The following is a 21,997-nucleotide window of genomic DNA, read 5'->3' on the forward strand; positions in this document are numbered from 1 at the left end:
TTTATAACATTCATCTTCTTTATTACTACTTTACTAAGTACATACAGACAAGATCACAAACTACATAATATTGTCAGAACAGGAACTTCGCGATTATATTCTAAGTTTATAAATAATTAAAAACACTGAGATTTTATTATAGTTGGTTGGTTGTTGACTTTGTTATTAAACTTTCAATATTTTATACAGAATCATGTTGCTGTAACGCAACAAAGAGAATGTATATTGTAACATCACTGTCACTCTTTTGAGTACTTTGTTGATTAACAAATTTTCGAAGGAAATGAAATGGAGAGAATGTTAACATCATGTATATGGGGCCAGTACTTAAGTTTCCGGTCTTCATGTTTCCAATGAGTCGAGGGACCATGCCGTTATGATTGGTACAGCGATTTTAATATATTTCAGGGTAACCCTGTTGTACTACGACCAATGTGATAGCTACAAAGCTCACAGCCAAGAATGATTCTTTTCATGAATCTTCTAATTGCAGTAAGCTGGCGTATTTCAAGTGGTTGAAGTAGGTATACGTAGACTACCTAAGACCTACAATAATTCAATTAATAATACTAGAAGTATTGTAGTATACACTATTCGTTTGGTAAGTTTGAAAAATACTTACATGGAAAAAATAAGACCGAGGGGTACATTACATTAAAAATAAAACATGGGATCAAGTGAAAGGAAACGTCTAAACTTTAAATCATATAACAGGCAAAAGAGACCTCTTTAAACTGTTCTGTGATTTAAATATATGCAGATGACATAATATTGACAGGATCATATATGTACAATATAGTTTTTTATACATATCTGTGATTATTGTGATCTTAAATTAATATTGGGTAGACACATTAAATTTTATCCTTACTATAGAATTAACTATAACTGTGTGATTTAACTTATCATGTCCTTTGGATAGGGTTGCCATCCGTGCGGGTTTCCCCGGATTTGTCCTAGTTTTGAAGGCGTCCGGGGAGCGTAATTTGTTTGAGATTTCTTTAAATCTACCGGTTCAAATTGTATTCAAAATCTAAGTTTGGTCAAGCCCTTCCGAACGGCACCAACTGCGATGAAATCGAGTTCAAGTCGAGCCATTCAAAAGTTATGAGGTTCACATACATCCATACATACACACATGTATGTATGTATGTATGTGTGTGTGTATGTATACACACACACATAAAACAGACGTATGGACAGGTGTGGATTGATGCATCAACTATACTCAATAACTCTTGTGTTTATAAGTATTAATTTTCTTTTTTTGACTTACTCATGTAAGCCTTTCAGTTTTTGACATTTGAGTATTTTGTTGCGTCACTTTGCATATATTGTAATTGAAATGATTTGTAAAACAACTAAAATGTAAATCTTGACTTAAAAGAGTGGCAATGACTTTCTTGCTACTTCTTCTCATTAGCTCAACCCTTTACGAAGTAGCGGTAAATTCAATAAGAAACAATATTTTTATATATTTTTTTTTGACATTCATAAGTGTCATTTCTGTGACCTACATGAATAAAGTGTTTTTGAATTTGAATTTGACACCATCGCGGGAATAGTCAGGGAAGCTTCCTAGGTCCTTAAAAAGACAAGATCTGATGAAAACTCGATTTTCGAAAAACGGGGTAAAACCAATAACTTCTCGGATTTATAAAAAAATTCTTGCGGGAAGTTAAAAAAAAATACAGTTGACAAGTCCGGATTTTGAGCTCCTAAATCCGGGGTTTTCTCGCTTCTTGTTCTGATTGCCAGTTTTCAGAGATGGCAGCCCTACCTTTGGATCGAAATTGGTACTCCAAGAGTTCTTCACCTTTTTTCACCTTTAAGTTTGTTATTAACATAGACTTAAAATATATTAGCGTAAAGATAACATGACAGATGATTTGTCAATGTGTGCATTAGATTAGTTATTCAAAATGCTAAGGCCCAAATTACAATCGTGGCTTGTGAATCAAAATCCGTTACAACGTACCTACTATTAATAAATTCGCTTTCCTTTTCTACCTTACGGTATCTCCGTTAGAGTTAGTGTTCTCTCTTGCACACCTTGTTACCCAATACACTAGTACACTTTAAATCTATGTATACTCGGTGTGGCAAATTTTTGGTATAAATAATAAGAAATAGTATATTTATGAATAATTCAATAATTATGCATGAAATTAATCTGATACTGAAGCTATCAGATGTCTCAATGCGATAGTTAAGCATTATTACTATAGACACTCTCATAATCTACCTACATCTAAATTTAATCTTTATCCTATTGTGTCTCGCTATAATTGACACCTAACGTCAAACCTTGATTATTTCAATTCCGTTGAAATCAAATTACATATTTGTTATATATTGTCATATATATATTAAGAGATTTCCACGTATATAGTCACTCATAACGAGATCTCTGGAACCATAAGCCGTAGAGACTTGAAATTTGGTAGGTATGTTCCTTTCGCCGAGTAGAGGTCAGCTAAGAACGGATTTTACGAAATTCCACCCGCATTTTTTTTTAATTATGAACAGAACAACGTCTGTCGGGTCAGCTAGTATAATATAACCGATTCAATAAATACTATTACAATTCTACTAATTGTCATAATCGAAGTATCTTTTAACTATTTGACACAAACACAAATATTAGTAGCATAGTCTGTGAGTGTGGCTGCAGGTGTGCTAAACCTTTTTCCATCTAGTTATTAATTTGTTTAATTACAGATAGTGTACGCCTTTTTTTTTATAAGAGGAGGCAAGTGGCATCGGCTGCGATTCGTTGTACGTAGTTAATATTACTAACATAACTTACACTTTTGTATAAGAGCCCTGTATATAGAGCCCTTTCTCTGCTCGAATGAATTTTATTGTGCTTTTTTATGCATAAAAAGACATCACTAATAAGAGCAATTATTGTAATTTAATAACATAACTTCGTTTAAATTATAAATGGGATCAGACCACTAAATAAAAAAAAATTGTAAACCACTTGTTTTTGAGTAAAGTGGCCAACAACGGGTCAGGATTTATGAATAGCATTGTGAATTGTAAGTAACAAATTCCATAAATGTTTTCAGTAATTGCAACAAATGCCACGCTAAAATGGCGACGTTAAATGAACACACGGCTGGAGCTAGTTAGCCGTAATAAAAAAAAAATATATGTAAAAATTAAAGCAAATAATTGAAATTTTCAAGAAATTATACATCTAGAAAACAAAATTTTAATCACCCTTACGTGGGCGCTATTCTATTACGACCTCTGACGGCGACGGCGCGGCGTGGAAGAAATAGGTGTCAGTGTCTACGATAGCTCGCGGCTACTAGATTACTTACAGGGTATTCCGAAATGGAATGTTATGGAAAATTGGTTTATTTAGGTGAATTATATATTTTTATTTTTTAATTTATTTTTTTATGATTGAGGTAAAGTAGCTCTAATTGTGTGTTCATTTAATGTCGCCATTGTAGATACCAATTTTTTGGTAATTTTATAATAATGGTGTATAATATTAATATTATCATTAATCTCTTTAATATGATATGTATGCATCAAAGGTTAGATTATATTATTGTTATCTTAGAAGTACTTAGAAATATTATATCCACGAGATTACATACTACACAAATTTAAAAACAAAATTTATTAACGATATGGGACTCGAAACCGCGACCTCTTGCGTTCCGTGCGAACGCTCTTCCACTGAGCCAACTGTAAAGTAGATCCTGTAGATGAAGCCACAACCTGAGAGTTGAACAAGACATGATCGGGTCTCGCATGGTTCATAATTAATTTTGTTTACAATTTAAATTTGTGTAATTAATCCTAGAAGTGAGGGTTATATGGGGCACACTAAAAGTTTTGCACTTCTAGCTAGTCGGAACTATTTGAACTACCTACATATCACTTTAAAAATAACAAATTGTTAATAACATACTCTCAGAAAAGGATAATTTTTATACACTCGAGAAGTTTTTCTATCTCCTATTAAGAAAAATTATTTACCTTAACAATAGTCTAATCTATAAGATAATAAATAATACAGATTCCGTATGTACTTTAAATTATAATTACAATATTTACAAATTTAGAACAACCTGTAGTGTACGGTTACCACACATCCATCCATAAAAAGTATATTTTAGAAGGCAGTGGTGACAAAGGTCGACGCTCATTCAACCAAAATGGAAGTGTTAATGATTTTTTTTCAGTTTCGATAAATAAAGTAAATAAGCAAAAGCTTTCGGCAGTGCAAATAAAATAATAATTATTAAAATTTATACATTCTTATCTTACAATTTTAGAGCTTAATCAACCATTAAACTACCAACCAACAAAAAAAAACATATTTATATTTTAAGGTTATAAAAGTTAAAGTAAAATAAAGTAACATTCACATAGTGAAAAAAACTCAATCAAATTTGAGGTGTCAATGTGTGCGTGTGCGAGTTTACTATTCAAAATACGAAGGAGCAAATTTTTTGTAATCAAAATCGGTTACATTAGTAATAGAATCGCGTTTACGTTAATATTGCTATATATGTTATGTATGCTACGTATATTTACCCCCTTATTCATAATAGTCTGTTAACTTAAAGCATTGCTAATTCTCACTCTGTCTTCTTCTATTGACCTAAGTCAGAATGAGAAAAAACACTCCTAAGCGGCTGTTTAAAGTTAGCGGACCATTATGAATAACGGAGTTTATGTTTATGGTTATTACTTATTATAATATACTTTACAATTCATATTATTTCAAGTAATTGTGTGGAACTAAAACTTCCTTAACGCTGTAGGACAAATTTACTTATTCTATTTCTAAACAAAATTAAACCTAAAACAATAATTTATACCATAAATATTTAAAAAAAATTGGAAGACAATTTCGTTTAATGAGCGACAACCCTTATATGAATTGAAACAGAATGTAATTGACTTAAAATTAGACTTTAATAAAATAATTTAGGAACATCAACGTTTACATATTATTTTGCATTGTCAGAGCTATAAAGAAAAAAATATATTGGGGCAATGACCTCGATTACAAATTTCTTTAGTCGCCGCTCCGTTATTTGCGGTTTATGTTCTACAATGCCGATTTTAATTCGAATAGACTGATACTTATGAAACTTAGGTTAGATACAGCTATAAATAGATCGTTATATAGAGGTATATTTAAATGTTACGATTTCCTAGTATTGCACAAATATAGGGAGTTATTTGTCGCTTGGCAAGTTGAATGACCCATTAAATTTTAATCAAAACATTATGGTTGAACAAGAATGAATTTAGCTAGAATTTAGTTGATTTTTTATTGATCTATATTTACAATATTTTTAAGTAGTTCACCTACTGTTAAACTCAAAATTTAAGTACATATAAAGTTTTATGTGAAATGAAATATTAAACTGAAAGGAAACGCTATATATATGAAAATAAAACGGCTTCATGCAAGTGAACAATTCTGCTCATTACATTATGAATTTGATTGTTAATGTTATAATATCCGTTTATAATACGATTTCATTCTTTGTTTACACTAAAAGTTCGTTCCCCAACTAATGTGCATGCGTTTGTATTTTAATAAAAAAAATGCACAAAAAGCAAAAGTAAAACATGAACACTTAATACTATTTTATATTTTGCCATCAGGTTACCTATTTAACGTACTTTGGCAGAACTATAACGTACATAACTTTCTTACTATGAGGTAACACTGCAAAGAAGGTCGAGGTTTTACTGAGCAATGCCGTTTCCATTTCGTCATAAACTCTATACTGTGGTGAAAGGTACTTAATTTTAAACATTAGCGATATACTGGCAAAACACAAAAGGCTCATTTAAATCACGGACGAGTAAAAAAACAAGGACTCCGTGTCACCTTACATAACAGTGAAGCACCAAAACAAGCCGGTAAACGTGTAATAACATAGCCCCACGCACACACTTACACTAATACAAGCCGATCGGCCGCCATTATGAGATTTACCATCGTCTGTGACAGATCAGTTTGCGTCGCAATAAAATATTTTAAAATGCCATCTTGCGTTGTGAAAAAGTGTAAAAACAATACTATAAAATTATTTGTCATACGTGATTATTTAAGTGAGAAAAAATTATGTAACTGGTATCCCCCGTAACCGTACACACACTAGAATAAAGGTGCTTCACTTGTTAATATCACGGCGCAGAGTCCTTCTCTTTTTACTCGTCCGTGATTAAGATTAGACCTTAGTTACAAAAACTGTTGTACTCAATGTAATCATAACAATATTGGCCTACACAAAATTCATAATGCCGATTTTTATAAATAAATACTTAGCGTGGTAAAGCTTTCCAATCAACTTTTATACATAAAATTAGAATAGTCATAATATTTTTTATCTTCGATTTTTATACTAAACTCTACAAGCATCAATATGTCGTCTATGGACGGTAGAGGCATGAAGAATCATCTCATAATGGAGAAAAGTTGAAAATGTCCAACTGTATGTTGTAAATAACAGTTCAAAAAGCTTCCACAATGGCGCTAGTGTAGACACAGGGTATGGTATGAAGTACGGTGAATGTAGCAACTTTAAACGAAATGAAGTATGCTGAGTTAAAAAAAAAATATTATTGTCGACTATAGTAGTGAAATAGTGAAAATTTCAACAACTTACGTTGTACAAAATAATGTAGTAAATATAACATTAAAGAATTATTATAGGAAAACGTGTACCTAGAGTGATTAGTTTAGTAGTACATTTCTGTGTTAATATGTATCTCGGCCATTTCTGGACAGATTTAAAAAAAAATTGAACTCATAGAAAGCTTTCGGAATTTTCTAGGTTATTGTCGAGTCAGAATTTTGCATTTCAACTTGATTCAATTATTATAATTAAATACAAACATGATTTACAAATTATTATAAATTCGCACGCGCTATTTATATATATTTAAAAATTGAGCCGATTGATCAAATCCCAATATGTTTTAATTGTATCACTGATATCCTTTGATCTTTTTAGAATGTTCATGATCTATAAGCATCAGTTTTTGTACACAGACTTAGTTTACCTCGCTTCGTTCAAATGTACGCCGAAGCAAAGCGGTACGACGAGCGACTGCGGCATTGCATTTTGACCATAGACCAAGTATAGTAACTGCACAGAAAACTTGTAAGACGTGTGGAATATCAACTATTTGTTCAACATCAGTGACAATTTTTAGTAGAATCGAAGGAAATATGGTGATTTTGTGTTTTATGATGTAAAAGTGATAGTGAAAGAACACTTGTGTTATATTATATCCTATATATATATATAGGATATTATCTGTCTCATGTTGACCACGCCAAACCGATGTCTACTTACAACAAGTATATGGTCTATGATTTTGGCGGACACTTTTTCATATACACATTTGATTGTCTTTACCTCTACCCTCCATAATGTCGTCTAAAAAAATTTGCGCGGCAAAGCTCGATATGTCACTGTCATTACTTGTCTAGATAGTTTTATAATAAGGTCTATTTTGCTTTATATTCGTCTATTAAGCGTTTACAGAGGATATTAGGTTGGATATCTATTGGTATCCTTTTTATTAATATCTATGTACCGATGTACCGATTAGTTCCTTTCCGGTCTTTCAAATATAGGAATTCGGTAGCATTTTTTTTAATCCGCGAATAGTAAAAACGCGATTAAAGGAAACTTTGACTGTAAATACTGCATAATGTAAATTTGAAGTGCGACTGTAGCGCCACACTTATTTAACGACTTTTAACGGACACTTTTGATTATTCTTCTTATTTCCGTGGCTTAAATCTAAATTACAACCTTGCTTATACACTAATACGGTAAATTATCCCTCAGGAATGCCTGCCTCATGTACCCCCTCCTGAGGCATTTCCCCCACCAGGAGCGTTGGGTACACATCTTCACCGGTTTCAGGATAAAACACTTCGTTTGCACAACGTTGAAGAACAGCTTGCCGACCATGTTTGAGACGGACGTGTCTGCCAGTTTAAGACAGGCCCGGAATCTGTAAATGTATTTAAAAATTAATAAATTCCTAGCCATTTACGTACAATAAACAACTAGACTCACAATCACGCGCAAAAATTGTCTGAAGCAAAGCCTAAGCGTATATTACGCAGGGTTTTCGTTTAGTTGTGTTTCGACCACGCTTTGAATACAACGCCACGCAATGACAGTGTTCAGTGAAAAACTGTCCAAATAACAGCATATCCAAACTTAAAAAGAATGGAGTGTCGAATTTCAGTTAGTGACCCTTTAAAATTTAAATCAACAAAATTATGTAATTAATATGACGTCTTTAATTATTTTCCTAAATAATTACATTTCAATTACTAAAACAAAATACTTCGCCGACGAAATCTGTAAAAGAGAACTCTTTTGAAAATAAAATGATGCATTTCTATTTGCAATTTAAATATATGTATTTCAAATAATTTACATCTTTGATACAAAAATAAAAAGAAATATTAATTCATCAAAATTATCTATCTGTCACTTTTTCCAATATTTTAATTTTAAATGAAATTATTTTATTTGAAATAAAGAAATTGCTTTGACTTTTGTCATATTTTGTGAAATAAAAAATAATTTGGGAACTCTTTATTAATTTTTGCTAACGCACGACGGGGACCCAGTATAATTGATACAGCAGATAAGGCGGTAGCTACGCCCCTGATATAAATGGGGGGGAGGATTGAACCGGGGGCTCTGTGGTAAGAGTCTAGGGTTAACGCGAAGGGTAAACAGAACACACGCATTCAAGGTGTTTTTAGACAAGTTTTGTGGTGAAAATATAGCATTTGGAGCTATGAACACTACTTTATCCTGTTACACATACCCTTAAGTCTTACTTGTAGGTTAATGCTTGCTGTTGGTTAAAGTTAACACACCAGAAATATTATGAACTACCAGTTTTCTTTGCAGTTAAACAAGTTTTTCCTCGGCATGATGCATTTGTTTAGTATACTACTCTCATAAAAGTTGTTTTTATAGCTTTTACTTTTTTTGTGTAGGTACATTTATTCAGATTAGTAATTAATAATGAAGATTCTAAGCAGTTAAACTTTTTGCGCCTGTTAAAATGTTACATTTTCGACGCAAGAATTTTGAAAATATTGGCTTTGTTACATAGGAGCCGTGAACTCATATCGCTCAAGGTCGCCGGCATTTATTGTCGCCTTAAACCTATTGTGCCACAGTTACTCGTAGATAAATAATTTTGATTTAAATTTATACCATACTAAAAGTGTTGTAAAAGATTACATTCAGACCATACCATAAATAAACCATAAAACCAAGCCATCACCATAGAAGTGCATAAAACAAAGAGTAATATCACCGAATTAGTTCGAACGCTGACAAAAATATGCAATAAATGTATCAAATGGCGTCTATAAACTTTTAATAGCCCCTTCTAGTGATTTTAGATTCATGCTAAGTGTATTTGTATTATAAATAGATCCATGTTAAACAGAAGAATGTTTGTTGTTTTAAATTGTTTTTTGGATTCCATATTCAACGGGAACCAAAAATCTTTATTTGCGTCAAACCTGGAAAATAAAATATAGCCTATAGGTGTTACAAATGGTTTTATGTATTGTATATATTTAGCCAATTCATTTATTAACATTCAGATTAGTAATTTATATAAGTCAGTCTATATCTTATATCTTTAAACGAGCAATTCTTGTATATATATATATATAAACTGAATCTCGGAAACGGCTCCAACGATTTTCATAAAATTAAGTATGCAGGGGATTTCGGGGGTGATAAATCGATCTAGCTAGGTTTCAATTTTAAAAAAATGGTTTTATCCATGTTTGAATGAGAAACAGCTACAATAACATTAGAATACAAAGGTAAATTTCGCCACTATATACAAGACTATTATAGCTCAGATGGGTGATCCGGAAAGCAGAAGACCCCGGTTCGAATCCAGAAGTCCTATTAGTTTTTTTTTTGTTCAAGTTTTGTACATTCTTAAAAATCCGAGCAAGGCTCGGTCGTACGGATATTTATATATAATACTAGCTGACCCGACAGACGTTGTTCTGTATATAATAAATAAAGTAATCTTTTTTATGAATTTGTCCATCATAACATCAAGAATTATTTCGGAAAATATGTACCCTGTAGTTGTAACGTAATAATTGTTTCACAGAAGACCTGCCAAACCGTGCGTCAATAATGTGACTCTGAGAAAGTTAGAGATATAAAAATTCTAATAAGTTATTCATTTTAAACTACTCTTTCAATTTGATTTCTGAACGACGGGGGACACGTCAAAGTAAAAACAAAAATGTTGCTTTTATTTCATTTCGAGCATTTTCATATTTATTTAGCTTTTTATACCTTCTCTGGACTTCCACAAATAATTCAAGAACAAAATTAGCCAAATCAGTCCAGCCGTTCTCGAGGTTTAGCGAGACTAACGAACAGCAATTCATTTTTATATACTTATAGATATATAATATAATATTGACAATTTTTACACAAATTATCTTGCCCCAAGTTAAGCATATATAGCCTGTGTTATGGGTCAAGTCGAGAGCCGTCTCGAGGTTTAGCGAGACTAACGAACAGCAATTAATTTTTATATACGTATAGATATATAATATAATATTGACAATTTTTACACAAATTATCTTGCCCCAAGTTAAGCATATATAGCTTGTGTTATGGGTCAAGTCGAGAGCCGTCTCGAGGTTTAGCGAGACTAACGAACAGCAATTAATTTTTATATACGTATAGATATATAATATAATATTGACAATTTTTACACAAATTATCTTGCCCCAAGTTAAGCATATATAGCCTGTGTTATGGGTTACAAGACAATGATATATTTAATACAATATACTTACTTAAACATACATAAATACATTTAAACATCCATGACTCGGAAACAAACATTCATCATATAAATGCTTGCCTACCGGGAATCGAACCCGTATATAAGTAATATTATATATATATATATATATATAAGTAGACAAATAATACTGTCAATAAAAAAAAATATAAGTCACAGATTATTACAGAAAAATTGCATATTATTAATTTTTTAAATGAAACTTACGTACGCAACTTTAGCCAATCGTCTTATGTTTGAAGAGTTTAAGGCGAAGGGTGAGAAGAAAACACGCAAACAAGGCATTTTTAGACAAGTTTATTAGTGAAATTACACCATTTGGAGCTATGAACACTATTTTATCATTCAACACATACCCTTAAGGCTTAGTTGTAGGTTTCTAATGTTTGCTGTTGGTTATAAGTTAACACTCCAGAGCTATTTTGAACTACCACTTTTCATTGCAGTTAAACAAGTTTTTTCTCGGCATGACGCATTTGTTTAGTACTGTTCTCAGAAAAGGTATTTATATAGCTTGTACTTTTTTTGTGTAGGTACATTTATTCAGATTAGTAATCAATAATGAGAATTGTAAGCATATAAACTGTTTGCGCCTGTTAAAATATTACGATTTCCACGCAAGAATTTTGAAAATGTTGGCTTTGTTACATAGATCGCGGGCCGGCAGCCGTGAACTCATATCGCTCAAGGTCGCTAGAATTTAGTACCGCCTTAAGTGAGTTTTTTTTAACTCTTCTGGAAGCTTGTTAAAAATTTTAAATACAACTTGTCATATATTACACAGTGAAGGGATTCATATTACTGCTTTATATAGTTAAAAATTGCTTCTTGTACAAAATCATATAAAAAGTACAAAGTATCAAAATAATATCTTGTATGATGTGAATTATACTCAAATCAAAATGTTTTTGAACCTAGTTTTCATAACAAATAAAATAATGAAAAAACCATTTCGATTTATCAAATAATAAAAGTATGATATGAAAATAAAGTTATGAGGATTTTAATATTTCCGATTAGACAGAGATAGTCATAATAAAATGTGATGTCACATCGTTGTTTTCCTAAATTAGCTCCACACAATTAGCAACACACAATTTTTTTTTTGCCAGATAGGGACAGAAGATACATAATCGAGGAGTTTATATGCCTGTAAATTTGTAATTATTTGTTTAATTTTAATTTTATGTTCAGTGTATAGCATTATTTTTATCTTAGTTTATCATAACAAAAAAAATTGTCAAATACCCGCCCAATTGTGTTGCAAGGCAAAGACTTATGTGTATACATCCACTACCGAGTTTTGTTCAATTTAGATCAAATAAGTTTAAACAAGGATTGAAAAAGGATTGTGTGGTTTTATGAAACCACGTTAAAAGTGAAACTTTTTTTCACATTATAGACATTTAACTAAAAATTTTTGGAATAATAATCCATTAAGGGTAAAAAAATCGCTTTATTAACGTTTATTTTATACTTGGAAAATTGAAACGATAATCAGAAATAATAAAAGTAGACTAAGTCTCTAACTAAATGAGTCTATACACTACACGGTTAGCTGCTGCGAACTATAGGCGCCGCCCGACCGTCACGCGACATGCAACACACAGACGAAAAAGTTTGAGACGATGTAATGAAAGTTTCACTTTAATAGTCAAATGTAAGCTCGACGACGTCTTCCATCATACGAGCAAGTTGGTTTCACACAAATACCATGAAAATAAACCCTTGCGTGAACGTAGTTGTGGCTGCCATAAACTCAAGGCGTTTATTACGTCATAATGTTGAGTTCATAAAATGGCGGGAATGGATGCGTTATATGTTTTTGAGTTTATGCTGACTTGCAGTAATTGTTATTGACGATTTTTATAACGATTTCGTACAATAAAACTTTGAAAGGCGCAGTTTCTTATTTTGAACAGTTTATCCAATATAAGTCATCACAAAATATCTGGTTTGTATACAATATATTTTAGGGTTCCGTACATAAAGGGTAAAAACTGAACTATATTATTAAGACTCCACTGTACGTCCGCCTGTCTATCTGTCCGTCTGTCATCAGCCTGTATCTCAAGAACTGTGATAGTTAGACAGTTGCAATTATCACAGATGATGTATTTCTGTTGCCGCTATACCAACAAATACTAAAAACAGATTAAAATAACGACTTATGTTAGCTCCCATACAACAAACGCGATTCTTATAATAACATAAATGTTACTTTTTTAACGCCACAAGTAAGGTTTGTTCACGAGCGTGATGTATGCTCCAACCATCTCCTAATACGAAAATTTATTGAAGTAGGCGTTACTTTGTGGAAATCCATAATTTTCCAAATGATTTGAGTTTTCTTTAGTGTTAATTCTGCCAATAGCACACATCTATCACAAATCTGGCAGATTTTGGCGAATCAACACGCCCTGAGGATGCCTCGTGTAGAGGCGAAACACGTGTCAAATTGTTTAAATACATGGCGGAATTAACACTTAAGAAAACTTAAATCATTTGGATCCTAATACGAATATTTTAAGAATCGGAACGACTCGTCCCACTACACCACCACAAATAATGGCATTTCAGTGGACGTTAGACTGCGACATAAACGAAATTTTAAGCGAACGAAGCCGCAGACGCTCGCTAGTTATTTATATTTCTCAACTAGCGTATTGAAAAACAATAAATCAGGATGCACTAAAGTGAAGGGCTCTTGTATAACACCTCCGCCGGTTCGGCCGGTGCATTTGACAGGACGCCATTATGTCAATAGCTGTTTTCGCGCCATTTATCCCGCAAACGGTTCACGGCGAGTTATAATGCGATCATTGAGTAGTGCGCCAGCGGTCGGAATAGAAATAATATGTCCAATTTGATTTCTAGCTTTAATTTTACTTGAGAATGCTCTTCAGCGCTTCATCAAAATAAAGCAAATGTTATGGGTCTTTAACCACCTTCCAAAGAATATTAGAGAGATGCCTAAAACATTAGTGCATAAAAAATTAAAATCATGGCTAATAGATAAAATTGCTTTCATAGTTTAAAAGAATTCTTTAGCCAAAAATAATAGTATTTAAATGTAATTTTTTGTTTTTACAAACTAATGTTTATTTTATATTATATTATTGAATTAAATCTATGTAATGTGTATTAAGAACGTATAAATATAAAAATTCCAATATTGACAATCAAACATTTGTATGCCGATATATTGGCGGATTGTGCTGTACACCAATTAATTGTTAACAACTATGTTACCACGATTCATACAAATAAATCATTTCATTTCATTTCCAATACCAGTGAAATATTTTTAGAAGTGAAAACTAATATAGCCGCGTTGTGCACTTTGAGGTAGAGAAAAATCTTTGAGTTCGCGTCATGCTCATAATTGGCGCACAAGATAAATAAATAATTAAAAATATATATAAATATACATAGTAAACCGTATGTACTCGTACCTACACTTTTACAAATAATCAAATATTGTTTTGTGGAAATTGAGATTATGAGGAGTGACACTTTGGGATCCACACAACAATTTTCTGCTGTTTGATTTGTTATAGTTTTTGGTAGGGAAAATCTTATGGGTTCGCGTGACCGATATGCTCATAACTGGCGCACGCGATAATTTAATAATTAAAAAACAATATATAAAGACACTGCATGGATGAAATCTCGTGAATTCGCGTCACCGAAATGCTTATAGCAGTATATCTGTAGCTATACAGCTGACGTATTGTGCAACATTAGTTTATAATATAAGTATAGATAACCACATCAATGTAGATGTGACGTTCAGGTAGCTCTTGGGCTTCACGGGCTATCCTGCCTAAAATCAGCAGGCTGTACCAGTCGTGACGCCAGCATTAATGAAGTCATTCGCAGGGCATTTGCCGTTCTCAATAATAATAATATTGACACACTTTTTACACAAATTATCTTGCCCCAAGTGAAGCATATATAGCCTGTGTTATGGGTTACAAGACAATGATATATTTAATATAATATACTTACTTAAACATACATATATTCATATAAACATACATAAATACATTTAAAAATCCATGACTCGGAAACAAACATCTATATACATCACATAAATGCTTGCACCTACCGGGATTCGAACCCGGGACCTCTAGCTTGGTAGGTAGGATCGCTAACCACTCGGCTATACAGGTTGTTAATATACCAGCTGTTTTAGATGGCTAGCGTCCTGATGGAATGACCACGGTGGCTTAGGCACGGGGAAGAACGCTGGTGTGAGACGCGACTTGCGTCGACACTCTGGCTCCTTCTTATGGTCTAGTTACGTCAGCTGCCGATGACAGCAAACGTCAAAACAGTGGGAGGCTCCTTTGCACAGGATGCCGGCTAGATTATGGGAACCACAACGGCGCCTATTTCTGCCGTGAAGCAGTAATGTGCAAGCATTACTGTATTTCGGTCTGAAGGGCGCCGTAGCTAGTGAAATTACTGGGCAAATAAGACTTAACATCTTATTTCTCAAGGTGGCGAGCGCAATTGTAGTGCCGCTCAGAATTTTGGAGTTTTTCAAGAATCATGCGGCACTGCATTGTAATGGGCAGGGCATATCAATTACCATCAGCTGAACGTCCTGCTCGTCTCGTCCCTTATTATCATAAAAAAAACATTTAAATATTTTTACCACACTTTTTAATAACGACACTGGCTCAATTATGGTGACCTTGCCAAAAAGCAACAATAATATAAAGAAGACAATAGCACAACAAAAAAAAAAAATTACGTATAATTATCGTCGTAAACAGAAAAAGTTTGTTAGTAGAAATATAATACGGTGTACTATTTCATATTATATTTCTCAAGGAAGTTCGGAGGCTGTACGTGGTCGAGCAAAGGCTTTAGATCAAAGAAAACAATTAGTGACATTTTGTAGTGTCGACGCTATATTTTTCTGCGCGAATGCTTTGGAGTTTCGGGGGTAACAAAATATTATTATACTCGTTAACTGTGGAAAGCGTAATACAGATATTTTTGTTATTATACATACATACATAAAATCACGCCTCTTTCCCGTAGCGGTAGGCAGAGACCACTTCTTTCCACTTGCTACGATCCTTACATACTTGTTTCGCTTCGTCCACTTTCATTATTCCTTTCATACATGCTCTACGGTTTAGGGTACTCTTTGCCTGGCCTGTTTTCAAGACGTCCCTAATTTGATCTTGAAACGTCCGCCGAGGTCTACCCCTTCCAACACTCTCATTCACACTGGCCTTATTTTTTTGGCCACTTTCTTCGTCAAATGTTCTTCATTCATTCTCTCGACATGTCCAAACCATCTTAGCATGCTGAGATTGTAATTATAGCCTTTGTTAAAGGTATGTTTGGTTATTTAACAATTGAAACACCACAAAACGCCGCCCTTCTGATCGAAACACAGTAATGCTTACACATTACTGCTTCACGGCTGAAATAGGCACCGTTGTGGTACCCATAATCTAGGCGGCATCCTGTGCAAAGGAGCCTCCCACTGGTACAGCTGCCAATTTTTTATTACATTCTTAACTTTGTTAGTGTCGTACAATGGAATCTTTGATTACGATTTTCTTAAAATGTTGGATTGAATTGAAACTTTGCACACTTATTAATGATCGAAGACAATACATTAATTTAAACAGTCTGTTACACTTTTATTTGATTTGGGGCTCCATCGATAGAGTCAACGGTTATACCAACTGCACCAGCGATCTTTTTTGAATTTATTCTTCTTTTGGTCACACACCGTCAGGCAAATTTGACACCCTGACGTTGACTAGTCAATTAGACCAATTGTATCTCTAGTTATAATTCTTAAACTACTGGTTCAAATTGAATAAAATTCGAAATATACCCTGTTTATACAATGCCTTGGTTACTGAAAATCAGTTTATTCTAGTTCTATCCACACTGAAGTTATAGGGTCGAAAATGGCCTGACAATTTGAGTAAAGGACGGAGGTGCCGCAAAAAAATTTTTGCTTGAGTCGGCAGGGGCACTGCTGTGTCCCCATATACTTGAAAACCATACTGAATAGGTATGCCACACATTAAGATGGTTGTAATAATGGTGGGACCCGTGATAAATGCAATTGAAGGCACAGAGGAAAGCGCAATGTCTACGCAACGACGAGCGATTGAGCCGTTCACAGAGCACTGGTACTTGTGGTGAATTCAAAATGGCCGCGATTCACATTTAAAAAATGTTTGCTTTAACAAAGTATTTACATAGTGTTGTATCTTGTACGACGTTAAATACGGGAACCATAGTGTCAGACACTTAACTTCTACCATTGACAAAATTAATTAATTAATAACTCTTTTAAAATCATTAAAACAGTCAGTTTTATATTTGCACGAAAAAAATTGTATGGTAATTGGTGGACTAGTCAGTGTCTAAAAAAATGCTACCAATTGCTTGGGAAATGTATGTTTTTAAGCGAATTTCGACCTAATTGTTTATTATGGCTGTAGGAAAATGATATTAAGGTGGGTTACGATTTTTTTTATTATATAAGTTGGCTGAAGGGTATTTATGTTTGTGTAACGAACAACGGGTTACGTGTTCGATCTAGGGATGGGCATGTCCGACCACTCTCCAGTTTGTATGAATCATACTTATGAAAAATAATAGATAAATCGACGGGCAACGTTCATTAAGAGTCACTTACTCTTACTTAATTACGTTACGTTACTAATGGCTGATTTACACGTATTAAGTTGCCAAGGTTTAACTAAATTTCAAGCGACTTAATTTTAAGTAACCGTTTACACGTAAAAATACTAAATAACTAGTTAAACTCATTTATTCGCTCAGGATATGTAATATGTTGATCTAATACTCTTTATTTTTGTTTCAACTTCTTTAACACCAAAATTTGCAATCGCCATGGCTGACGCTATAGCGGCAAGACGATGTTGTTTTCCAATCGTCCTTTATGTATTTTTCAATGAACTTTATTGTCGTGTCTTCCATCCACTTCGACATTTTCGAAAGATTTTTATTTATAAATTAAGTAGGAACTACGTTGCAATCACACCGCCAGCTTATGCTTCTCACTTAAATTTAACTAAATTTTGGTTGTCCAAACGTGTCAAGTGATTAGCCACGCCCACCAACTTAACCGAAAAATAGACAAAATTCTATTCTACCTTGTTTACTTGCAACTAAATTTTAACTTGCAACTTCTTACTAAATTCACTGTTTCCACGGGTTAAGTCACTTAAGATTAAGTTGAAATTTAGTAGATTTTTAGTCAACTTGATACGTGTAAATCAGCCTTAATTGTCAAAATTAAAATAAAACTTGATTGCCTACTGATTGTTAATACTAGAGTGATAACTTATGTATGTTTTGTTACCTCAAAACTTTCGACTGGGTGAACCGATTTTGATAATTCTTTTTTTATTTGAAAGCTAGTGCTTCCCGTGTCCCATTGTAATGGTCCAGATCTAACCATAAAAGTCTTAAATTTGCTATACATACGTATAGCAAAGTGGATGATAAATTTACGAATAACTCAATATAGCGCCAACCGATTTCGATGATTCTTTTTTTATTGGATATATAGACATATTATTAGTTAGTGTACTTCAAATTCACTAAAAATCATAATATAAAAAACATTTTAACAAAAAAACAACCGCCTTCAAAAACACTATTCCAAAACAATAAATATAATGTGCACTAAAAAGTATAATATAATTGCGTATTTTTATACAATCTAATTAATAAATAAAATTCTAGTTACGATTATTGTTATTTTTGGAATCGGATATCCTTAGTCCTTACGCCGCGACCCGCACTCGCCTCTCGCCTCCTCACGACTCAAGCACATCTCACCTATAACTATGTATGTAGTAACAAACCTATCATGGATGACACCGACTTTGATATTTTTTTTTTAAAGTGAAGTGAAAGTGTATAATTCACTTATTGATCATTTCTTCCATATTAACTCATTCAGCATTTGAAAATGTCGTATTATGGATTACTCCGATAAAGCTTTTTCATCACAAAGAGTAAAAGAGAAAAATATTAGTTTTTAGTTCAGGCAGCTCTGTCCTGAAATTAAATTGAGTACTCTATGGTCATTTTGTAAAAGCGAAGTATGTGCTCAAATATCGCTTCTGTCAAGTTCTCTCATAGAGTTGCGAATTTATCGATTCTATCGATAAGAACAATAAACAGACCTTGTCAATTTGGGATATTTTTAAATAGTTGATAGTTATGTATGACCGATTTTTTTAGTAGTGATTAGGTATACTGCCAGTTGCAAAAAAATTCAGAGTTCTTGTTGTAATAATTTTAATGAACAAAGAACAAAAAATTAAATATTTATAATATTAATTTAAAGTAGGTATTTATAATTCTTACCGTATTAAGATTTATTATTTTGCTCTATCTTAAGTATGTATTTGTGGGTTTAAATTATGAAAATATAAAATTGTTTTGATTGAAATATATGTAGCAATAACCTTCTCTCATTATTCTCTTAATAAATACCAAATAATACTAATAATAATATTGACACACTTTTCACACAATTTATCTTGCCCCAAGTTAAGCATATATAGCCTGTGTTATTGGTTACATATTTAATACAATATACTTACTTAAACATACTTAAATATACATAAATTCATATAAACATACATAAATACATTTAACATCCATGACTCGAAAACAAACATCCATATTCATCATATAAATGCTTGCACTATCGATAAACATTTCCCAACACTACTCAAAAGCTTTGCACGCTATAAGTGGCTTAGTTACAGAACAAGTGCCAAACACCAAATCAATGCGGGTCCGATCTTAAGAACAAAAGAAGGATTACAGCCCGAAAAAGAATTAGCGAGAATTCCCGCCAACCTCGTATTGTTTTTTTTTCAGACTCGTTAGCAATGGTCAGCGCATATACAGCTTAAGCCCGCATTCCCTTTTTGGTTTAAACCTTTCGTTAGTAAAATGTTTTGTTAGGTAATGGAAAATGGGGTTTTAGCTGAAATTAGGTGGAAAGTTAAGAAGTAATACAGTATATTATTTTAACGACTGTTTTACTGTTTTTCTGTCTTAGGGATGGGTAGATTTTTCTTTGTCTCACTGCTGACACGATGACGACGATGAGCTAAGCAGCTTTCGAACTATGTGTGTGGATAGATATTATCTTTGTATATTTTTAGACATAACATTTTTCGTATTTTGCTCACGTTACTGCTATGGTCGTTTTTTAATGATAATAAGGGACGAGACGAGCAGGATGTACAGCTGATGGTAATTTTTAGGCCCTGTCTCTTACAATACAGTCAGGGTTCTTGAAAACTCAAAAATTCTGAGCGGCAGTACAATTGCGTTCGTCATCTTGAGACATCAGATGTTAAGTCTCATTTGCCCAGTAATTTCACTAGCGCAGGGCCCTTCCCGGTCCTGTATATCGTCAATTCGAACACGGTCGAAATAGTAGATTTTACAACGAATGCACAAAACGAACCATTCTTATCCGAGACTTTTAGCAGCCCGAGCCGAAGGCGAGGGCTGATAGTAATGTCGAAGATAAAAAGGTTTTGTGGACGAGTTATAACCTCTGTTAACGCCTGTAACAGCTGAGAGGAGGAGACGGCGGGGGAGAGGGGAAGCGACCAGTTTTTAGAACCTGCGCCGACATACGCGAGAGAGACCGCCATCGCCCGGCCGTAATGAGAGACGTCCTTGTTTAGCATTATATTTAATCTATACCTAATAATCTTGTTAATATAAATCTAGAAGTTTAAGTTTTGTTTTAATTATAAACAACCTCTGATTTTCATTTTGATTGCGAGGAAATAAAACAGTAGTATAACATGGACATTTTTAACAATTTTAGCAAATTTGAAGAAATTAATAAACGCACGAAAAAGCAAGACATGTTTCCCGCCGCTTTTTTTTTAATCTCACGACATTGGTATTAGGCTTGGGCGCCAGACCTATACAACCTACTATTGAATTAATTTGGTGATATATATATTTTTTTAATTAATTAAATAACCTACCGTATTTTAATTTAAATATCTTATATGTCTTAAAAACACACACGAGGCAAATAAATTAAAGTAAATATTTAGAAATAACAAATTCTATCTCTGAACTTTTAATTGTGCTTGGCTAAATGGCTCGTTTTCTTTGCCTTAATAACATTTATGAATTATGAGTAGATCCTTTTGTGCACTTGTGCACAGAAATCGATTTTATGCAGCCTATATCGTGCACAAATAAGCAATTTCAGAGCATGAGAAGTGAAAAGTATTTTGTTTCATCCAACACATACCGACTGTTGACGACAAGCAAGAGAAAGCGATAATATTGAACGGAAATAGTGTGCAGAAATTACATAAAACTTCTTCCAGGAAATACGTGTTTATGAGTTGTGAAATTGTTGAATAAACTATTATCTAGCCTAGTTTGGGGCAAGATAATTTGTGTAAGAGTGTGTCAATGTTATAAATAAAAAAAATAAAAAGCTGGGCTGTTTACACACTTAGCCTTTTGATTGGGCCATTGTGCGTTTAGGAGACATATAGTCTTCTTACTCCAACCAGCCCAGATCATACCAGAAGTCTAGCAGTCTTCTTAAGTTTCTGCAGGCATCCGGAAGCGATGCTGGTGATTGGAGTATTTGTGCCCGTTGTTCGGCCACACTGCTGCACTCAATAAGCACATGTTCTGACGTTTCCTCTGCCTCCATGCATCCTCTGCACAAAGGGCTGTCTCTGTTACACCTATGATAGACAGATGCTTGTTCAAGGGACAGTGACCGGAGACTACACCTACAATTGTGCGTATATTGTCCCTGTGTAGTCCCATCAGGTTGGGGGCGAACCTCTTTGGGGGCACCGGAACCGCATGCTTGTTTGCCTGCAACCTTTGCTGTTTCTCCATTCTGTGAGGTGGGATTGTTCCGTTGCTTCTCGCAGCCATTTTTTAATTTGGGCCTTATGGGTAGCAGTGGCTTCGGTCCATATGATGCAGCTTAGGATCCCCTTTTGGCTAGTTCATCTGCGGCATAATTGCCCAGCGAGTGGCTGTGTCCTTTGATCCATTGCAGAGT

At 33.6% G+C, this 21,997-nt stretch overlaps 1 protein-coding gene across 2 annotated transcripts in view; it reads right to left on the reverse strand.

Moving 5' to 3' along the window:
• The window catches only part of LOC126973404 (uncharacterized), a 137,024-nt gene continuing 115,027 nt past the window's right edge, over nt 1-21,997 (reverse strand). For both annotated transcript variants that reach the window (XM_050820665.1, XM_050820664.1), the window contains one exon: nt 1-8,022. In XM_050820665.1, coding sequence (XP_050676622.1) covers nt 7,830-8,022 — 193 coding nt within the window. In that variant the 3' untranslated portion in view covers nt 1-7,829. The remainder of the gene's footprint in view (nt 8,023-21,997) is intronic.

The sequence above is a fragment of the Leptidea sinapis genome, chromosome 29, assembly GCF_905404315.1.
Source record: "Leptidea sinapis chromosome 29, ilLepSina1.1, whole genome shotgun sequence".
Taxonomy (NCBI): Eukaryota; Metazoa; Arthropoda; class Insecta; order Lepidoptera; family Pieridae; genus Leptidea; species Leptidea sinapis.